Source organism: Caloenas nicobarica, chromosome 6 (genome assembly GCF_036013445.1).
Source record: "Caloenas nicobarica isolate bCalNic1 chromosome 6, bCalNic1.hap1, whole genome shotgun sequence".
In the NCBI taxonomy this organism is placed as follows: Eukaryota; Metazoa; Chordata; class Aves; order Columbiformes; family Columbidae; genus Caloenas; species Caloenas nicobarica.
In genome coordinates, this window is record NC_088250.1 from 6,775,898 (window position 1) to 6,796,022 (window position 20,125).

Consider the following 20,125-nt stretch of genomic DNA (forward strand, 5'->3'; position numbering starts at 1 on the left):
CAGCATTAAGCATCGTCTGGGAATCCAGGAGGTGAGCAAGAAAAGGCTGCTTAAAAAAACACTGCTTGAAAAGGCTTGTTTGTTTTTGGTTTTTTTTTTCCACAACGTTACAAAGGTATGGCCTGAACTAGCCTCAGATTTATCTCCAGGTTGGAGTGTCCTTTGTAAATGAGGTGCAGCTTCTCGTTCATAGCTTTCCTATGCTATATTTTGCTTCTCCTGTTTCCATTAGTGAATTCTCTGATGCACTCTCCTGCCTGCACTCCATGCAGTGTGTTTTCCCATCGCCCTTCTCTTTGGTCGTCACCTGAATGCCTCAGTTGCACCATCATTTAGTCCTTGGTCTCTAAGGTGCTGTCAGCAGCAGGGTGCCTGTGGGCTGACAGGTCAGCAGCGATCTGATGAATGACTTGCTGCTTGTACTTCTTTTTGTTTGAATTCAAGGCTAGCTGTTGACGTGCAAATATATACGTTGAATAGATACCCATGCACCTTTTGGCTTTAAATCTATGAAGCCAAGTTTTAGACCCCGTAGATATGTCTGGATGTCTGAGAAGGCAAAACTGCCTTCTTGGTTTGTTTTTTTTTTTTTAATATTAATGATTTAGCCAAATCGAATGTAGTCACGTGTGGTCTAGGAGGACATCTGTATGAGATTCTTTTGGGTAACAAACACATCGTCAAAATGCATGATGTCCCCTGAAGATGCGTTTCCTTCAAAAATAAATGAACCTGGGGTGAGGTTACCACAGACCTTGCACTGGTTTAAATGAACTCAGACTGGGGAGTTCTCATGGACAGCCAGCCTTACCACTGTGCTGCAGCATCTTCGCAGGTGGCATTTATAGTCCTTGCCTTTGCCCAGCAGCTAATGAAGTCAGATGCTGTGAATCAAACATGGGAGACCTCTACAAAGCTTTGCAGCACGATCTTATTTAACTGAACTTTGGCTAACCCAAAGGCAGTCAATTAATCAGTGCTCTGTTCTCTTCCTAGAACTGAATGTGGTTTGAGTTTTGTTGTTGATTGTGTGGGGTTTTTTTCCTTCGCACTCACCTACAGCAAAGCAAGGAACTGCCAGATACCTCCCCTAAGGCTGAATACCTGAAAGTGTCAGTGCCAGGATTTGCCTCAGAGGGGAAAGCCAAATTTTTTAGTGACGGAATATGCCTACACTCAGTCAAAAGGTGTGAGTGCAGCTGGAGCCAAGCTTGGGTACGCACGGCGCTCAGCTCCAGGCTACGTGTCCGTGTATGTTCTCAGAGTCTGGTTTCTTACAAGCCCCTTTGAACTCCACGCAGTTGGAAATTGTGCTGTTTATCGGTACTCGAAGTGGCAACGTGAAAGTTCCTCGAGCTGCGTTCATGCCGCCCGCCACAGCATAGGTGTGCTCGTCCGGGATTTTGGGGGAGGGATATCGGTTGGAGTGCAGACCCTTAAACGTCAGGATCTGGGAATAGCTCCTGCCTTCGCTGATAATTCAGAGGCTTTGGATTCTCATCAGACTTTTGATTTACAGCTTTATACTGTGCTTTCAGACATCTATTTCTTGCAAGAAAACTTATTCCTCGGGGCCGGGGTGGGGGGGTGGATTCCAGCCTCTTTTGTTCTGTTTTCTGGAGCTTCTGGCTGAAGGGAACAGTAGATTTAAACATTTGAGTATATCTCTCTTGTTTAAGTGAAAAAAGGTCTTTTGTCCCCAGGACTGCATAGCTGTGGAGGACCTGCTGTTTTCTTCCAGTGGAACATTGGCTATGAAATCATAACTCCCCTTCCAAAAACGTACCCAGGCAACTCTGGAGCATGAATCAAAGTCTCCTATGCTGTTGTCATGCCATAAATACTTCGTAATGCAAGGGGATTTAGCTGCCTGACTCCCACGATCAAATGAAACAACACTGCTAAATACCTACATATCGTGCTGAATAATTATGCCCAAGTGTGTGCTAATAGCCTTAATTAGCATGTTGTCAAATAATGTTGATGCAAAAGACTTCAGCACAAACTATTTTATGAAACATAGTGCCTGCTAACGACTTACTCCTTCTGGTTTTTAATCCCAAGCCCCTAGAGTCATTTTAGCAGCAATTATAAAAGTACCCAGCTGAGAAGTTGCAAGTCAGTCCCCTCCTAGATCTTGTTCCTCTGGACTCATCCCGATGCTTTCAGTTGTCACCTCCTTCTGTCACTCTCACAGCTTCAGCTTGCAGGGGCCTTGGTGGCTAATTTCTTTTCCATATCCACTGAGGATTTCCAGAGGAAGGGATTGTTGCAGGTTTGGTGGCGTCTTAAAGCAGCATCTTGAATTTTCATTTCATGGAGCTCTTTGCCTCCTTGTAAAACACACAGTCTTTGTCTAGAAGTGTGCAGTTGAATATAAAGTAGTATAGTAAAAAAAAGGGGGTTTTTTTTTCCATGTAGCTGGCATTTTTTTTTTTTTTTTAACTGAGAGCAATTTTGTAACCTCTGCTGCAGGCCTTGTATATGACACCTTGATGCTGAAACACCAGTGTACCTGTGGAAACACAAACAGCCACCCAGAGCACGCAGGGAGGATCCAGAGCATCTGGTCCCGGCTCCAGGAGACGGGTCTCCGTGGCAAGTGTGAGGTAATAAAAATACCAGCGAAGGGGGAGACAAGGTGGTGGGCCTGGGAGAAAGAGAGAATTTGGATTTGTCTGACTGATTCAACTGCTGGCTTATGAGCATTTTCGAACCTGCAGGTCGGGCTGTTGATTGCTACCTGGATGTGCAAACTTTATACTGCATTCTGGCTTGAGATTTTTTTTATAGCTCCAGCTGTTGTCAGTGTTTTGCCATATGTGGCCTAAATTTAATCCATTCCTAGATGACTGCTTATGCTTATGAGTGTGCATCTGTCAGGAGTACTTTTCTAGCAATCTCATTTCACTGCATTGCGAGATCTGTTAGGAATTTCGTGAAACGCTGGAGAATGCTCTTGCCCGATGTTGCAGTGAAGCTGCTTCTGTAATTTTCAGTCATATTCGCTGTAAACTGGAAGTCCGTACCACACATTGGATTTCAAAGCAGTCAAAGATAAGAACAAGATGTAAAGTAACTCTTATTTGTTATCACTCCAGTCATAACAACAGAAGCTGTGGAGCAATAAGTTTGTATTTCTGTGGCTTAATAACTTTTTAAATACTCTTTGATAAGTAGCAGTCAACCTATAGTGAAGATACTGTATAAGGAATGAGAGTTGGAGGATGTAACTAAGCACTATTCCATCACGAGAGGTTAAATTAATTGCATTGGACATACATGTTTAAGAGCAAGGCAAACTCAGAAAAAAGCTTAGATACTGAAAAAAAAGACTAATGCTTAATAATGGTGATTAATAATTATTATTAATCATAACAGCACTGATAATAAATTAATGGTAGCATGTGTTCATCGGTTCTTTGAGCATCTGAAGGAACTGAATCACACAGTATGGTTAAACTATGTCAGCACCTAGAAATATTTTCTGAGCAACCAGAAGAGACATCCACGTGGTGGCAGCATTGCCGTTGGCCAGAGTTCCCCATCCTACGCTTATTTATCCCCAAAGAAAGCAAGGAAGAGTTTCAAACCTGTTTCTGTGTACAGAAGCCCATTTAATTTAATTTGGGGATTAGTATTTGGGAGAAAAGAAAAAAAAACACCAAACACAGAAAAAACCAAAACAACACCACCCACTGCTGTCTAACTCCTCTGCTTAGAAGCAGGAGTTAAATCATGCAGGGCTAATTGCCTTGCTTCCTAGATTTGTGTTTTCTAATGTGTGAAGTTCTTCACTGTGTGATCCCAGGTTATTTTCCTTCATTTGTTTTTTTTTCAGTTATTCTCACAATTGGAGTTGCTCTTGATGTTCACGTGCTTTCCCATCTGACCACTGGTGACATTCAACCTTATCTTGACTCTTCCTTTCTCAGGAAATGATAAATATGTGGTGTTAGCTTTCTGCCTTAATTCCAGTGTTTTCTTTTCTTATGGCTTTCATCAAGGTTTGAGTTGCTATTTCAGCAGCTCTAATTGCCCTCGCTTTTCTCTCTGCTTAGCTTTCCTTTACCCCCACCATCTCCTACTCCTGCCCAGACCTGGGCAGTTTCCTTCTTCATCTTAACTTTCCTCATGGCCTTGACACGCACAACCTTTCCCTGTTTCTCCATCTCCTTCCTACCTCCACCTTTCACTCTTCTGTTCATGATTGTTTTTTTTTTTTCTGGAGCCACTCATTTGTTTTCCACCGTCCTTGACTGCTGTAGTTCTTTTCCACGCTGCAAAGCCTTTTGGCCACTTCCCTGCCCTTCAGAGTCTTTCTGAAGCTCCTCAGTTGGACCTGTCTATCAGCAGGCAGAGGGGAGAAGGACCACGTAGGGTTTTCCTTCAGTGAAGATTATCTCCACATCAGGTGTACTTGCATGGCAAGGGGACAGCTTTATGGACAGGAGTGATCTCTGCTGCTCGGTTGGGCATGAGCTGTTGGCATTGCCTGGGAAGATGGACTTGTCTCCTTACCGCAAGGAAAGGAGTGCTGTAGACTTAACACATAGAAAACTTCATTCCGTGGCACATACTCCATCATATGATCAATTTAAAACGTATTCTGCAGTCCGGCCTAATAATTATTGTTACTTTTAATAATTATATTACTTTTTCAAATCCCTGTTGCCTATGCCAGAGCTCCATGCCAGTCCTCTATCCCCACCCCAGAGCAGCGTGTACGTGTGTGACACGTAAACTTTAACGGAGCTCTTTACATGAGGATGGCGACACTACCACTGCAGCCTGCTAGATATCTACCATTTTTTTTAATGCATTATAACTGCTCCATCTGCGTAGCAGCCGTACAGGCACTCAGAAAGAGGTGAGTGTTTTCAGAATTAATAGAAGGTCTGCAGTGAGTCAGCAGCAACACCTGGATTCTAACACTCAGTACACTTAATTTTTTGCTGAGCTCCGGTTTTATTCTATATTTTTTCATTAGCTGATCTTGCTGAGAGACACATCTGTACACGCTCATTGTTATCTTCACTGTTGCAGGGTTGTTGTCCTGTGCCTCAGATGTTATGAGCCAGTTAAGTAAGCCCAAGGGCCCGATGTGAAAATTGTTTGTGATTATGTAGTTTAATCCATTTCTTACAACTTATATTCGTAAAAGGACAGTTTGAACTGTGACATTGCCTTATCCTTACGCTTCCTCGTCCTTCCTTAACAGCCCTTTGCTGTGGTCCGGGCGTGGGTATAGTTTGATTCTGCTGGTTGCAAGTAGTTGCTCGACACAGATTAGAAACACAGCGCCCTGCGGAGTAAATAATCCCGTCCGTGCTGTGTGGGATCAGATGAAGCTCCGCTGGATCCCTGTCCTCTTCCAGGAGGAGTTTAACAGCTCTCGTTCCCCCCACGACTGCACGCTGAAAATAAATCTCAGCTCTGCTTTCTCATGCAAGCTCAAACAATTCTCACTATCTGTCTCTTGAAAATTTTCTTCTGGTGTTTTTGTTGCACACATGGCCCAGGACAGAAAAGGGCTCGCAGATAAATATTTTTATCATGCATACAAACAAATATTTGCTTTGAAATTTCAGAAATGGACTAAGTGAAAACTTTTCATCAGGCAGCCCAGAGGCTCCTAGACAACCTGCCAAGTGCTGAGTTCCTACCATTTCTCTCAGAGGCAACAGAAGTGATCCAGAAGGGGCAAAAATATTTTTAGAACAGAAGAAAGCCACGTTGCTTCCCCCCCACACACCTCTCATTTTTCAGCAGTGAAACAGATATGTACATGCTAAAGTTGTCCAAAAGCCGTTTTACATCCAGCTGAGGGGAAAATGTGCACCAGATTTGTGGTGTGATAGGTCAGAGTCTGGCAGAATCACACAAGTTTAGAGATGACCCTTTGGAGAGAAAGCAGTTGTCCAAACTTAATGACAGCTGCAGTTTAGAATATTGCTTGTTTAATTAAGTTAGCTTTATAAAATACAGCAATTACTCTGGTGTACATTCAGAATTTAAAAGCAACAATTATACTAATTGAGGCAATCTCAATAAAAGACTCTGCCTCCCAAACGAATACCCACAATCACGGTATAGAGTTTTCCTCCCAGCCTTCATCAAGAGCATGAGGAAATCAATAGGTTTTGCTGCGTCTTCAGAGGGAATCGAATCCCCGGGCTGCGCAACCAGGATGAGGAAGAATGAGTTCCTCAACCAGGGTCAGTCTCCAGGCACATCTTGGCAGCAATCCCGCGTTGTGTAAAGCGTGAGGACTGCTAGCCCAAGGATAATTGCAGCTGCGGAGGACTGACATGAAAAACCAGACCCAGGTCTGTAGGAGCAGAGCTGTGTCCATGGCTTTTCCTGGCACAGCATCGGGCTGGAGTGCAGGATGGGTCCAGGCGGCGAAGCCTCCAGAGAGCCCAAGGTTTCCCATCGCAAAACACTGAGGGCATGCAGGAGGTGGTGGGGGTGGTACCTGGGAAGTTGGTCTCTGGAGAGTAGCCTTATAGCTATTTTCATGGCTCGTTGTGGCTTTTTTGAGGCAGCAGTTGGGACAAGATTGGGCACCACAGGATAAAAAAGATATTAACCTACTAGAGAACGTCCAGAAGAGGCTATGAAGCTGGTGAAGGGTTTGGAAAGGAAGCCATATGAGGAGCGGCTTGATTTGTTCAGCCTGGAGAAGTGGAGACTGAGGGGCTTCCTCACAAGGGGAGCAGGAGGGGCAGGCGCCGAACTCTCCTCTTTAGTGACCAACGACAGAACCCGAGGGAATGGCAGGAAGATGTGCCAGGGGAGGTTTAGGCTGGACATCAGGAAAAGGTTCTTCACCCAGAGGGTGCTGGACACTGGAACAGGCTCCCCAGGGAGGTGTCACGGCCCCAACCTGACAGTGCTCAAGAAGAGACTGGACGACGGCCTCAGACACACAGTGTGACCTGTGGGGTTGTCCTGTGCAGGGACAGGAGTTGGACTCGATGATCCTTGTGGGTCCCTTCCAACTCAGGACATTCTATGATTCTATTATAAGATCTGGCTTGCAGTCTCTGAAGATTTGTACCCTCTCCTGTTGAAACATCGTGGGGTGAAAGGGTGAATAAAATGGAAGCTAAGAGGCTCACAGGTGGTTTTTTTTGTTGTTCAAAATGCAAAGGAAAAGCTGGCTCTAAGGAAATGGATGAAGAGCGCAGAAGGACACGTATAAAGCAGTGGGACAGCAGAGGTGGTGGTGTTGCAAAGGTCAGGTCTTGTGCAGAAAGGGGCACGAAGGAAATGGGGTAAAGAGCAAACTAGTTCATTGGGGTTAAGAAGCCACCCCCTGAGCTGAAAAGCCAGGAGTTTAGACGAGAGGAGAGTGTAATACGGAGTGAGCAAGCTCAATAGGCAACATGGAGCCTCAAAGATAAGAGCATCGTGACTTAAGAAGAAGAATTGTTCAATTGAGGAGCGTGGATGGGAGGCTGAGCCGCAGACTGAGGTACAAGTCGTGATGGGTCTAGAAGCAGAAGTGAGGAGTATGTTTTGTTCTCCAGCTTTATTTTTGGGGGATTGAATTAATTTTCTTGGTGTCTGTGTTAGAGCCGAGAACAAAGCTTGTGGTGCATGAGCTGGGAGATGAGATAGGTGCAAAAGCATCTCAAGAATGTTTCTTTCTAACCAGGCCATGCTTGGTGATATATTGTGATATATGTTTCACTAAGTAGTAGCTTTTTCTCTTAATGTGTTTTACTTGCAGCACAGAAGGAAGTTATGAATCCACTCGTAGTTTCCATTTGGTTGTGGGTATCATGTGGAGAGGAGGGTGGTGTTGGTACCCTCCTAAAGAGCTCGGAGCTTGGAAGTCTTGGTGGGGCCACCTACTTTAAAGAGGAGCAGCCTTTCCCCATCCCAGGGAGCTGAAGCTGTTCTCCTCCATGGAGGAGCTGGCATGTTATTGCAACAGGCTGTCATTCTCCTAGTGTCTCCCCGTAACGCCAAGAAATACAAAATGCTATTTCTGTACGTCCCCTAAATGTAGCAGCTGAAAATGGGTCAGTACATCTTGTTCGAAGGAAAAGAGCTGGCATATGGGCTAGAGGGAAGCTGTAAAAGCCTGTAAGAGGGGACCAAGGCAAGCTTACCATGAACAAAAAAGGAAGACAGGATAAAAGTTCAAGGGGGATTTGCCAGATATTTCCATCCCTTCTGGGTCTAGCATTTTTGTGATTATTGCCTCTTTAATGGGATGCTGTATTTTTGCCTCATCATTAACCTCAGGAAATGCTAGGTGGTGGAGCAGAGCACGGAGAAAATGAAGGAGGAACTGGAAAGCAGAAATGCCAAAATTAAGAGAGACAGAGCGCATGATTCAATTTCTGCTTTGATTTCTGCTGCCTTACGCCTCAAATGGTTTTACGAAGTGATTTCCTGTGCTCTTTGCAACACATGATGGAGGCTTATGCCGAAGATTTAAGAGCAAAAAAGACGAAGAAAATCCCTCACGTTTGTTCCGCAGGCTGTGTTTCAGAGACGGGGGTCCTGGAGTCGCTGTGCCCCCGGGATGCTGCACCCCGGGCTGCAAACGAGACGGCGGCGTGGTGCGAAAACTGGCGCTGCTGGGCTGGAGGTGCTGATGCCTGTGGAGCATCTTGTCTCTAGCACCTCTGCTGCAAAGTCTGCGGCACATGGCCGTGCTCTCTGAGCAGCAGCAGCTCTCGGGAGTGAGAGACACAGCTTGACCTTCTCTTCAGAACAACTTTTCCATTTGACACTCTGTTCTTTTTAGGAGTGTGATTTCTTTTTTTCCCCTCCCTGTTTTTCCTTTAAGCTATCCTTTTTGTTGTTGTTGTTCTCATTAGAAACTCTGCTTCTCCAGGAAGCTGGAAATCTTAAAAAAGTAACTGGCTTCAACAAAGCCAAGGTGAAGGCTGTACAGGAGGTGCATGCAGTCCTACATGAGCTTTGCAACAGGATGCTCGTTGCTGAGGCTCATGTCTCAGGTGACCCTGGGACCTCTCCAAGACGCTTTCAGAGTCTTCCAACATCTGGCTGTTAACTATTTATATTTTAGTATTACTATAGCAGAGAGAAATAGTCCTACCGTCCTTCAGTAGGAAACAACCCCCCAAAATGACAACTCCTTTTAAAGTGTTTTAGTCCAAATCATAACAAAAAGTCATGAAGTAATTCTAAGCTATATAAAATGCTTCTTTGTTTGTTTGTTTTGGAGGGGTGTATGCGCATGTTTCTGAAGCAAAGCAATCCTCATTTCCAAATAACTCCTTCCCCTCTCTCGTGGCCACCTCTCAACTTACCCCCAACCTCAGCACTTTCTCAACTCACTGCATATTTTCTCTGCCAGCATTTTGGATGCAGTCACAAGCTCTCAGTTAAAAAGGTGAGGTGTTTTTCCTGCTGCCAGGAATTGGTTGCCTTCTCTGGTACACCTGATATCCCCCCAGCACTGTCTACTTTTTGGGGAGAGCTCCCTCTTCCATGAGAATCCACGGCATGGTCCTTGGATGCCCAAGATTTAGCATCTCCAAGTAGCGCTTTGTTCTTACAAACATACTTTCCATCATAAATGGGTGATGGCAACAAAAGATAAACCCCAGAGGTATGCTGGACCCCCATGACAAAAAAGGGGGAAAGATGTCCAATTTCGAAAATGTGAAGTTGGGTCCTGCAGACATCAGTAAAATTTTTGCCATGATCTTCAGCAAAGCCTGGGTTTTGACTTTGGTGTGGGCTTCTGCCCTTCTGGGTTTCAGCTGCCAACAAAAGCAGGGATGTGCATATTTGCTACAGTACTTCCAGCTCAGCCTGCATCATCGTATAAGAAAACAATTTGCAACAAATTGAATCTAGTGGGATTTCCAAGATGGGTTTTACAGCAGAAAGTTTGCAACTGACTCCTAATTGCTCAAAGGTTCAGTTTGGAAAGCAGTGTATTTGGAGAAATTTTTAGCTTAGCTTAATAATTGTGGTGGTGATGTTGGAGGCTAGTTTGGAGGGACACATTCTCACCAGAGAATCACTTTTTAATGGCTCATAACTGAAATCCTGAATATTCAGTAGTTGAGCAACACCTGTGTAATTTAGCAAATGCTCTGTGGTATTTTTAAAACAAACATAAATCTGAAAATTATTTTATATGTGAAGCTTGTATTTTGAGTAAGGGATTAAACCAAAATCTGTCTTGCAGTTAATTTTTCCACCTAAGAACCCATTCTGGTGTTTTGCTCAATGTCTTTATGATTTCTAAGGAAAAATAAAAGTTCTTTAATGAGAGCTAAGCAGTTAATCAGTGATTTTGTCATCCCTCTTCTTTCCTCTTTCAGTGCATTCGTGGAAGAAAAGCAACTCTAGAAGAGCTGCAGACAGTTCACTCAGAAGCCCATACGCTGCTGTACGGCACAAACCCTCTGAACAGACAGAAACTGGACAGCAAGAAACTTCTAGGTATCATTCCCTGGGGTGGGGGTGGGGGGGTCCCCTTTTTGACCTCCAGCACTCCTGCTACTGTCCTCAGTCGCTGAGCAGTAGCAGCATGATCGGTGGGACATGGGGCTCCTTCCATCCTCAGCTTTGGGCAGTTCCCAAGAGAATTCTTCCCACCTCTGTTCAATGTCTGCTTGAGAGCGGTACAAGACACGTCTCCCTTTCTTAAGGTAGATTCCTAAACCCTAGATAGCTAAAACATCCTTTCCTTTGTCTTAAAAACCTAAAAGGAGGTTTCTCTGAGGAGAAAAGGTAATTTAGACATTTTTTCCTTGGACACTCTGCTCTGCATGTTAGAAACTTATCCATTGCTAGGTAGGAACACGCTACTAAAGACCTGGGTCTACAGCACCAACCAGCTGCATAGACATCAACAAATAGCTGTCCGTTTTGTGTGGACAATCTTTAAGAGAGGCGCAGAGGCCTCTTGGATAGTCTTACATTAGTTTAATTTGGAGTGAGATTGTTTATCCATTTCACTGGAGTCTGGATCTTCCTGAAGCAGGGCTGGATCTTCCTTAAAATATAGACATTTTCCCTGCAAAAAAATCCGGAGAGGGGTTGTTCAGATAACCAGCCCCCCATAGCAGCCAAACCACATTGATTTTAGCACCTTACCTCCATGGAGATATCATCATCTCCCTTTACTTTGTGCCTTTTTGCAACAGCAGGTGATAGGCTGGAGGGGCAGTTTAGGAAGTTCTCATGTGGGGATCAGCAAACAGACAGTTCTGGAACCTGGAAGCTGAGAAAGTTTATTTTGGGATTAGCTTGACTTTGGGTGATATAAAAAGAGGATTAACTTGATGCCCTGTATGATGTAGTAGTTGCAGCAAAAGAGCTGGAAAGATTTTGGAACACGTTCAGTATGTACATTAGATCCCCGAAGAGGAAAGCTATTAGCCAGTTGTTTAAACATGCAATTAGCGCTGTATTTATAGCTAACTTACCACCTCTTTAAAACCCAGAGAAACGAAAAGTAGACATCTCCGGCTGAATGATAGCGCAATTAGTATGTAAAGTTTAAAGGATTTATGATGCCGAATCCTCGGTAGCGTAAAACTCTCGCCTTGCATAAGGCGTATCCACCAGGCCAAAGACATGGCTAAATCTCAGAAGGCTCCTCGTTTGCAGCTTCACCACCTTCACACTGACGGATTTCTCTGCAAATTCTTGAACCGTAGCAGTGAAGGAAGGGGTGGACGTGTGTCCTGACCATCTGCTGTGGTGGGACCCAGGCAGTGCTCCAGTATCTGACCCGTTGGCTTCACCAGCCTGGAGCAGGCAGGGTTATCATCTGCATGGAGGGGCTGAGCGGGGAGTGAGTCACCCTAACCCCTCTCCTTTCGGGGTTACCCCTTGCAAGATACGTTTTTAGTGTGGACTGTGATAACACCAAGTGTTTCCTGCTCATTCAAATGTCAAATCCTCTTGAGATACTTTTCCTCTCCCTCTTTGACTCTTGGTACAATCTGTATCTATAGTTCCACACGTACTTTTGGAGATACAAACAGTTTATTTGGTTAGTATTAGATTTGGGGATACCCATGTTTTGCTGAACCATTCCTGATGGTTTGTTTAGAGAGCCTGAGGGAGGAGAAACTCTTGCTCTGCTCTGAGTACTGCTGGTATTTTTGTTGTGTGTCCCTCATGTCTTTAATCACTCATTTTAAAATGTGTGTAGAGATGAAGTTTATTCCTATAATGAAGAGAAATAATTTTAATACCTGAGGGTATTCCAGCACAATATGTTGCCTATTTGGGTGTAATTTGCAAAGAAGACCAAGTTGTCAAAGAGCTGCAGCCGTAGGCAGAAGGTCAGGACCTCCAGTAGTAAGGGCTTTCTGGTAGCTCTTGGCTGAACTTAAACCTTGTTTCCTAAACCCAGTTGGCATCATTTTAGCCTTGAGCTGCTAGCAGTGGGACTCGCTGGCAGCCCAAGTGTGAACATCTTTGCCCAGACAGCAGTGTGCTGCCTCTTCCCATGGCCTGGCTGTCTTCCCATTGCATGTGGAGCTGTGCGTGGGCCGGAGATGGCACTGACACTGGTGCTGGGCACCAAGCTTGGAGAAAGAGCAACCAGCTCCACTGCTCGGCGTGGCTGCCAGTCATCGCACCAGCACGGCGAGCCAGGACGACAGGAGGAGTGAGCCCGGCTGGGATGGCTGCACAGCACCCAGGAAAACGTTCTCCCTTGGGAGCAGGGCAGGAAGGGCTGTGCTGGCCCTCAAACCAGTTTCTTAGCTTGATGGCTTCACAGCGCTGGGCCTGAGCACGAACAACAGCCGCTGATGCGTTGGGAAAAGCTCCCTGGAAAACCTCAGAGCGCACGTTTGTGCGTAGAGGTGAACAAGCCTGTAAGCAGCCCCTTCTTCAGCCATCCTCTCCTGTTGAGACTTTAAAAGGCTTTTAAATTTACAGAACAGCTTTGTGGGGTTCTTCTCAATGTGTTAAAGGGTAAATGCATGGCAAGGTTGCAGTCTGAGACCAAAGCTTTGTGTGAGGCTCACTTATGCAAATGCGAGTTTGTTAGACCTGAGTGTCCTGACATGTGTACGACTCCCATGGCTGACTCTGTGTAAACTCTTTGCCTTTGATATGTCTATGAGGAAGAAAAAGCACGAGAAACCTCACGCTAAAAGGAAGAGCTTGTAAGGCTGGGGGATGAAAACACGGCATGTTTCTTTTTAAGCTTCTGCAAATGGTGAGGGGGATGTCCCTTCATCTGGCAGTTCTTTAAGAGAAAGAAGGAAGAGGGTAAATAGTTCAGGTTTTTCAGAACTGTAAGCGGGCAACATGGTGGCTCTGCTGATGACTTTCACTGCGGTTGTCCTGTAGCTCTTCACTTCTGAGTCTTACTCCTTTCTCAAGGAGTGCCTTTTTATTTACACACGTAGAAGAGACTTGCAAAGGAAGCCCACCACTGACGTTGAAGTCATTTTCCCTGGAGGACCCCGAGCATCACAAAGATTTGCTTTGCCGTGTTTTATCAGGCAGGTTTGAAGGTGGTGGCCTTCAAGGCAGGTTACACAACTCTACCCCTGGAAGTGTTGCTAAAGCTCTTGGAAGTCTGAGCATGAAAAATACGAATCCATCTCTCGTTTGACAGTGTAAAGCTTTGGAACCTGTTGAACAAGCTTAAACTTAGGCAAATAAGGCTGCTTTTAATTTGTGGAGAGCAATCATAAATTGTTGTCAAGAAGATAAATATCAAAATAATGGGTAGATTAGCAGTGAAAGATGTGACAGGAGGTCCGAGGCAGGATGATCTGAGAACTTTCATGTGGATCTAATCAAAGAGTGAATCCGGCTGTGCACTCAGATTAATAATACAGATGCATTAACTCCACTTTCAGTCTGAGGGGTAACGTATGTGTCTGCGATGCGTTTGACACCGGCGTGGTCCTTGGTAACGTCTGTCTGCCATTGTACCTAATTCACGCTCTACAAAGCTGGTAGTTAGCATTGAAGGGAATTTATTCTTTCAGTGCAGACATGACCAGAAGAAGAATCTGGTTTGATGGAGAGAAAAAAAAAAAAACCCAACCCAGTTTCTTTCACCTTTAGTTTTCATTGACTTTAAATAGGTCTCAAACAAATTAATTTGATCACCTGCAAGCCCAGAAAGTGATGTTAGAGTTCGTACAGATGCAGATGCAGATACAGAATTAACCCTACAGATGGTTTTCTCAATTTTTCTCAAATTCTAAGGATGCTGGGTTTGTTCTTTCAGTCAAAACACATGCTCTGTTTGCTCCCCACCGGTTTATTTTTTGTCTCCCACTTTTATGAAGCTCGTGTGCTCCGAAGTCTTCTAGTAACTGTGGAGATGACTGATAATTAGGGCGTTTTTATGATTTCCTATCCTCCTTCAATTAAGAGGGATTAAAATGCTCATCTGAGAAGACACGCTGAGCAGTTGTTGGTAGCGTCTCAGTCATTTACAGTCAGCACGACTGCTTGAAATGTAGGACAGCACACAAACCTTGCATAAAAATAAGTGATTGACAGAGGATTTTTAGATTGGAAAGGCTTTTGAGCAAGCCCAAGTGTGCACATTGTGTATTTATCTATTGTAAGGGAACAAGATTCGCTGCGTGTTTTCTGAAAATTGCAAGAAAACCCCGGTCTGTTAATGTGTTTGGAAAGGTTACGGCATTGCCATAAAGTTTCACCAAAATCTAGTGAACTTTGACTTTTTGACTTACAGGGTCCGTGGTTTTTTTTTTTCCTACAGGTTCTCTAACGTCGATGTTTGTCAGGCTTCCTTGCGGTGGTGTCGGGGTGAGTACTCTCTTTAATGTGTAAATAATGTCCTGTTTGTTCTCCCAGTCCTATTGCTAACAAAAATTGTTGCTTTGCATTCCATCAAGTGGGTAATCACAACCAGATGTTACCCATAAACAGGGTCTGCCTGGGGTGCGGGGTTGCAGCGACAGCCTCACATGCCTTTCTTCAAAAGCAGTGTGAAGATTTTTAAACTATTTTGGAGAGCCAAAGTGTGTGTGATATTCATAGGCATGTTTCGTCTCTGACTTTTAGGAGGAGAAACCTCATTTCCCAGGCAGTGTTGTTTAATGGCTTAGAGGTTACTACGTTTGAAAGCAACCCTTGAATCCAAAAGTGCTTTCTACGTAGAAAGCAAGATGTGCTTTTCATGCTGCTCGTGCTGTGTAGGTGTTTCATCTTCAGTATTTGTACTTCATAGCTGCCTGCCTCTTGTTGCAGGTGGAAAACATATTAATAAAATAGTGATAGTGAAGGGACAATATTTGGGAAGTTCCTGTAAATAGTATTTTGCCGTATTTGTGTCTGGGCTACATAGTTGTCCTCGAATGAGAAGTTTCCCAGGTTACGCAGCGCAAGGAAATTGCAGTCTTCGGTATTTGACATCTTTCATTTTTTGAGCTCTGGGACAATTGTGTAAATTCTGAAGGAGGTGACTAAAATAACCCGCCATCTGTCATGGAAACACTGAACATTAGTTTTCATCTGTCAAGATTCCCTATAATAAAAAGACTCTTTGTTGTTGTTGTTTGTTCCCATAAGGCTGAAAAAGAAAACACAAATACCATTCGAATACCTTATGTTGAAAGTTTGCACTGTTCTTTTCCTTTGAAGCCTGAAAATTTGAAAGTTTTCCTTTCAAGTCGGACTTTCTGTTCTGAAGTTTCTGTGGAGGGTGACAGTACTGAAAATCTCAGAGAACAGGAAGGGAAAAAAATGAGAAGAGACAATAAAAGGCATTGTGTTTGAAAATTCACAGTGGTAGTTCTTATGCATAATTGTAGCTCGTGAGGTTGAATTTAGAGGTCTGGATTCTGTTATGGAAATGAAACAAAATTGTTTTCTTCCTGAGTCTTTGCAAAATCGCTGCTTTGAAAATTATCCCGTAAAGAAGAAAAAAAAAGGAGAAAGAGAAAAAGAAAAAAAAGAATAATCGGCGTTTATTCATACCGCCACTGCTGAGCACTTGTAGAGATATTTTGTTTTGTATTGCAAATATGCTGCAGTCTCCTAATTCATGGCAAATTTTTGGCTGGAGTTTAAAAGGTTTGGATTTACTCTGCCCTGCAGTCAGGCATGCCATTCAAAGCAAAAATTATCATTTGCAAATGAAGACTGAATGGTAACAAGTAGAGACAGTGCCGGAGCATAGCGTGGTCCCAGAAGTCTTGCATTAAATCCTGAATCAAGGCAGGAAGCAACACAGTGCTGGTATACCATTATTGATACGCTCGTAATAAAGACAGCGTTTGCAGTTAACTTACTGGTAGGATGTCTCCACAGACCCTTAAATATTAAATAAAATATTTGCTGACTCTCATACAGTGTTTCAGCAATCCCAACAGATATTCTTATATTTTCTAGGAAAAGCTTTTTAAAACCAGTAATTTACTAGTAATCAACTACGTGAAAATCAGATTTTTCATAAAAATTTATTTTTGTTGTTTTGCTTGGTTTTCCTTTCCAAGTTACCTCAGGATACAACGCTGACTATTTGTATACATCGGCTGCTTTTGTGGCTTATGCAGGAAAACACGGTCTTGACTGCTTTGGGGATGCATTTCTAATTAGTATATACACCCCAGCCGTTTATTTGTAGGGAAAAAGAGCCCATGGTACAGAATGATTATAGCGTATTAGTCGCTTTGCACTCATACGTGCTCTGGACGGGTTTAAGAGCATCTCCTTTGGGGTGGGAGAGACGTACGGTGATCTCACGAGCTCCTTCCAACCCTGCTTTCTGCTGTCGTTCAGAGTGTGAGTTTTGTCAAGAAAGCTGCTTTTAGTAGCGTGGTGTGTTTATTGAAGAAATAAAAGGAAAACTGTAGTCTTTGTTAGCGTGTCACTTCTGAGAGGTGACTTGCTCTTGATTCAATTTGCTACAGGAAGCTGTTGGCAGAAGCCGTGTGGTGGGATCTTAGCCGGGGCCACCAAGCGCGCCTTTCAGTAGCAGATGAAAACCGAATTATTTTCTGCACCAAAGAGGATGACAAGACATTTTTGAGATGCACGTAATTTTTTTTTTTCCTGAGGAAATCAGAAAAAAAGTTATTTAAGAAAATCAGACACTGGGGTAAAACATCAGTTCTGAAGAATTTTAGCGTGAGAGGCGGTGTAATGTAATTCTGAGTTTCAGCATGTGAATATTGCTGGGAGACTGAGTCCTTGTTATGGTATAATGGAATTATTTCATAGTGTTCTACCAAGAGAGCTTAAGGGGTGTTGTTCTGCTGTTGCTTTGCAGGCTGCGAGGTGGCCACAGAGCTGTATTGAGTGATGAAGTTTTATTTAGACTCTCCCTTGTTCGAGGTTGCCAGGTTGGCAGAACATTACTCATCGCTGAGCAGTAATTAGTCTCTCTTTTATCTTTTTCTTACAAGTTGAGAAGGCTGTGGAGAGGCAGCCCTGGTGCTGTAAGAAGTTTGCGTGGGCTCTGGTCACTTCATCCTGGTGAATTTTTTCCTGATGATGAAGGAGCATCAGGTGCATGTGGCGATCAGAGCACCTGTAGGATATCATCTTGACTATGCCCTTTCCAGGGGGCAAACATGATGTCATGGAGAAAAAAGGAAAGAAGTTTTTAAAAACTGGTAGAATAAGGTGGGACTGGTCCTCTTTTGGATTTATTGCTAGTTAGAAGGTAGGAAGCAGCGGTCAGAATTATAATTCCCCAGAAATCTGTGTATTCATTGAAATGTTGCAACGGAGGGGATGTGTCATAAGTGAGCGCCCTTCGCTGATGGTGTTAAATTTATTTGGGGCCATCAAAGCAAAAGCTGCATGGAAAGAAGTACAGATGGTGTCAGGTTGACAAGAAACTAAATAGTAAAGTAGCACATGAAATTCAGTGTTTGATGCAAAATAATGCCTGTGGGCAGGAGAGGTCTGGCCCAGAGCAGGTGAAAGCTGCATGATTGCTGTTCCTTATAATTCAGGAGCTGAGCGTGTCAGATGAAATTATGGGCTGGAAAGCTTGAAACCGAGTCGTTTTTCTGCAAACAATTGAATGCAATTCTCTTCCGTAAGGGATGTTATGTAGATTAAAAGAACAGATGGGTCTGAAAAGCGATGTGGAGCAATTTATGGGGGAGAAGTCCATGACGTGCTGTTAAACATAAAGGAGAAGGGTGAATTCTGGAGCTTGGGCAGCCATGAGCTGCTCTTACCGGCAAGCAAGACAAAGTTAAAGAGTGAAGATGTCTGATTGTCACGGAAAAGGATGAAAGCGCAGAAGCACTTATCTCAACAGATGTGAGCTCTGATTTAAACAACAGTAATTTATTCCTGCTGAACTTCAGCAGCATCCGTGAGTACAGCATGAGATCTTTTTACTGAGGACGTTACCTTCACTTCTCGGCAGTGCACACTCTTCTTAATACATGACTTACATGCTCCAGAACACTACATAATCCAGGATAATTAGAAGAAGATTTTGGAGACAGGAGTTTGAGCTTTGAAAACCTGCAAAATAGTTCCAGCATACTTGCATCCGAATTCTTCAAAACAGTCAAAGACTTGATCTTATGATAGCTAATAACTTTGTTTTCTTTTGTGTGTAGTATTTTCTTTTTCTGTGCACGTTCTAAAAATATCTAAAGATCTAGGGATTTTAAAAATGTTCTTAATGTTTATGACCCCTTCTAGAATTTGATATTCCATTTTCAGCTGTAAGGTCTTGATTAGAGCGTATAAAAATCTTTACCTGTGCAAGCGAAGTACGTTATCGTGGAGCAGAGACAGCGAAAAGGACATTGGTGGAATGTAAATGAGAATGAGCTAATTAGCAAGTCCCAGCAGAACAGAATGTGAGCACGGTTATTTAATCAGTGCTTTAGAGCAGTGGGAGACATGGTTAGGTAAAGACAACTCGCTGGCAGCACAGACGATGTGTACTGCTGTCACCCAGGCACGATGAGGGGAGAGCTTTGCAGAGTCTGGAGCTGCTGTGCAACTTTGCAACTCTGCCCATCCCTGTGTTTAATTTCTTTTCTGCATAGCTCTTCCACTAAAGAAAAGATTAAAATAATGAAACCTTTTAGTAGACCTTCCTCATTTCATTTTTAAATAGCTGCACGTTACTATGTAGCATAGGATACAGTATGAGTAGGAACCTCATCATGTGTATTAGTAAAAACTTCAAGCTTATAAGGAAGGAAAAACTCTTTCAGCTTTCACTCTGAAACATCTTAGACATCACTCATAGACGAGAGCCTGTGTTGAGCTGATGAGCCTTCTTCTTCTGCATTCCCTCGTCATTTTCTAATAACAGTACATGCTGTGAAGGTTAAGAGCCTGCAGCAGGTCCCAGGCGCTGAAGTCCCTCTCCCCACCTCTAAAGGAGCCCTCTCTTATAGGCTCACCTAGCAGAAACGGCAGCTTCTTTATTGGAATGAGCACAGCATTAATATTATTCTCAAGCAGACACGTGCGCTGAACAGGACAACCACTCCTCATCCAACAGCAGCAGATGTGGAAGGCTCAGTATCTTTGACACAGTTGTATCCTCCAGTTCGAGAGAAAAAAGAGAAATATACGCTGCTGGATCAACAAAAGGCAAGAAATATGCTTCCTCTCTCCGTAAGTCCTTCCAGATGGTGAGGCTTGATGTACTGTCCCAGCAGCAACTCCTGTGATGGCAGCTACATCAAAGAGCTCACAGGCAGGGAAAGCCAAATAGCGTCTCCATGTAATGAAGTTCAGAATTCAGGAATGATGGAAGGGTCAACAGCAGCCCGTGCACCAAACAGCAGCAGCTTCAGAGCTGGAGAGCAGTCCAGCTCAGGGCCACATTAGTAACATTTTCCACCATGGCAGAGCCTGCGCCCCCCTGCTGCAGAGCACTGATGGCTTCAGTGGGGCTGTTCAAACACTTACAGTCACACAGATGATGAAGTGCTGCCTTGGAGTAGGGCCCGGTGGCCTCCAGACATCCGTTCCAGGGAAGGTGGCTGGGTGTTAAATCCTTATCTTGGAGATGTTTGCACGTGGGATGAGGCAGCGGACATCTCTGGATCCAGTCGTCCTCCCGCTGGGGTGCCGAGTGTGGGGGCATCGCAGCGTCCTTGAGATTGGCTTCCAAATCACGGGCGGCGTAACCTTTACTAAGTACTTAATTTCTTTCTGCAGAAATAATAAC

At 44.0% G+C, this 20,125-nt stretch overlaps 1 protein-coding gene across 9 annotated transcripts in view; it reads left to right on the forward strand.

Annotated features, from left to right (window-relative positions):
* Nucleotides 1–20,125, forward strand: part of HDAC4 (histone deacetylase 4) — a 231,084-nt gene that overhangs the window by 184,077 nt on the left and 26,882 nt on the right. For all 9 annotated transcript variants that reach the window (XM_065637251.1, XM_065637248.1, XM_065637254.1 and 6 more), the window contains exons 15-17: nucleotides 2,476–2,609; nucleotides 10,323–10,443; nucleotides 14,720–14,766. In XM_065637251.1, coding sequence (XP_065493323.1) covers nucleotides 2,476–2,609; nucleotides 10,323–10,443; nucleotides 14,720–14,766 — 302 coding nt within the window. The remainder of the gene's footprint in view (nucleotides 1–2,475; nucleotides 2,610–10,322; nucleotides 10,444–14,719; nucleotides 14,767–20,125) is intronic.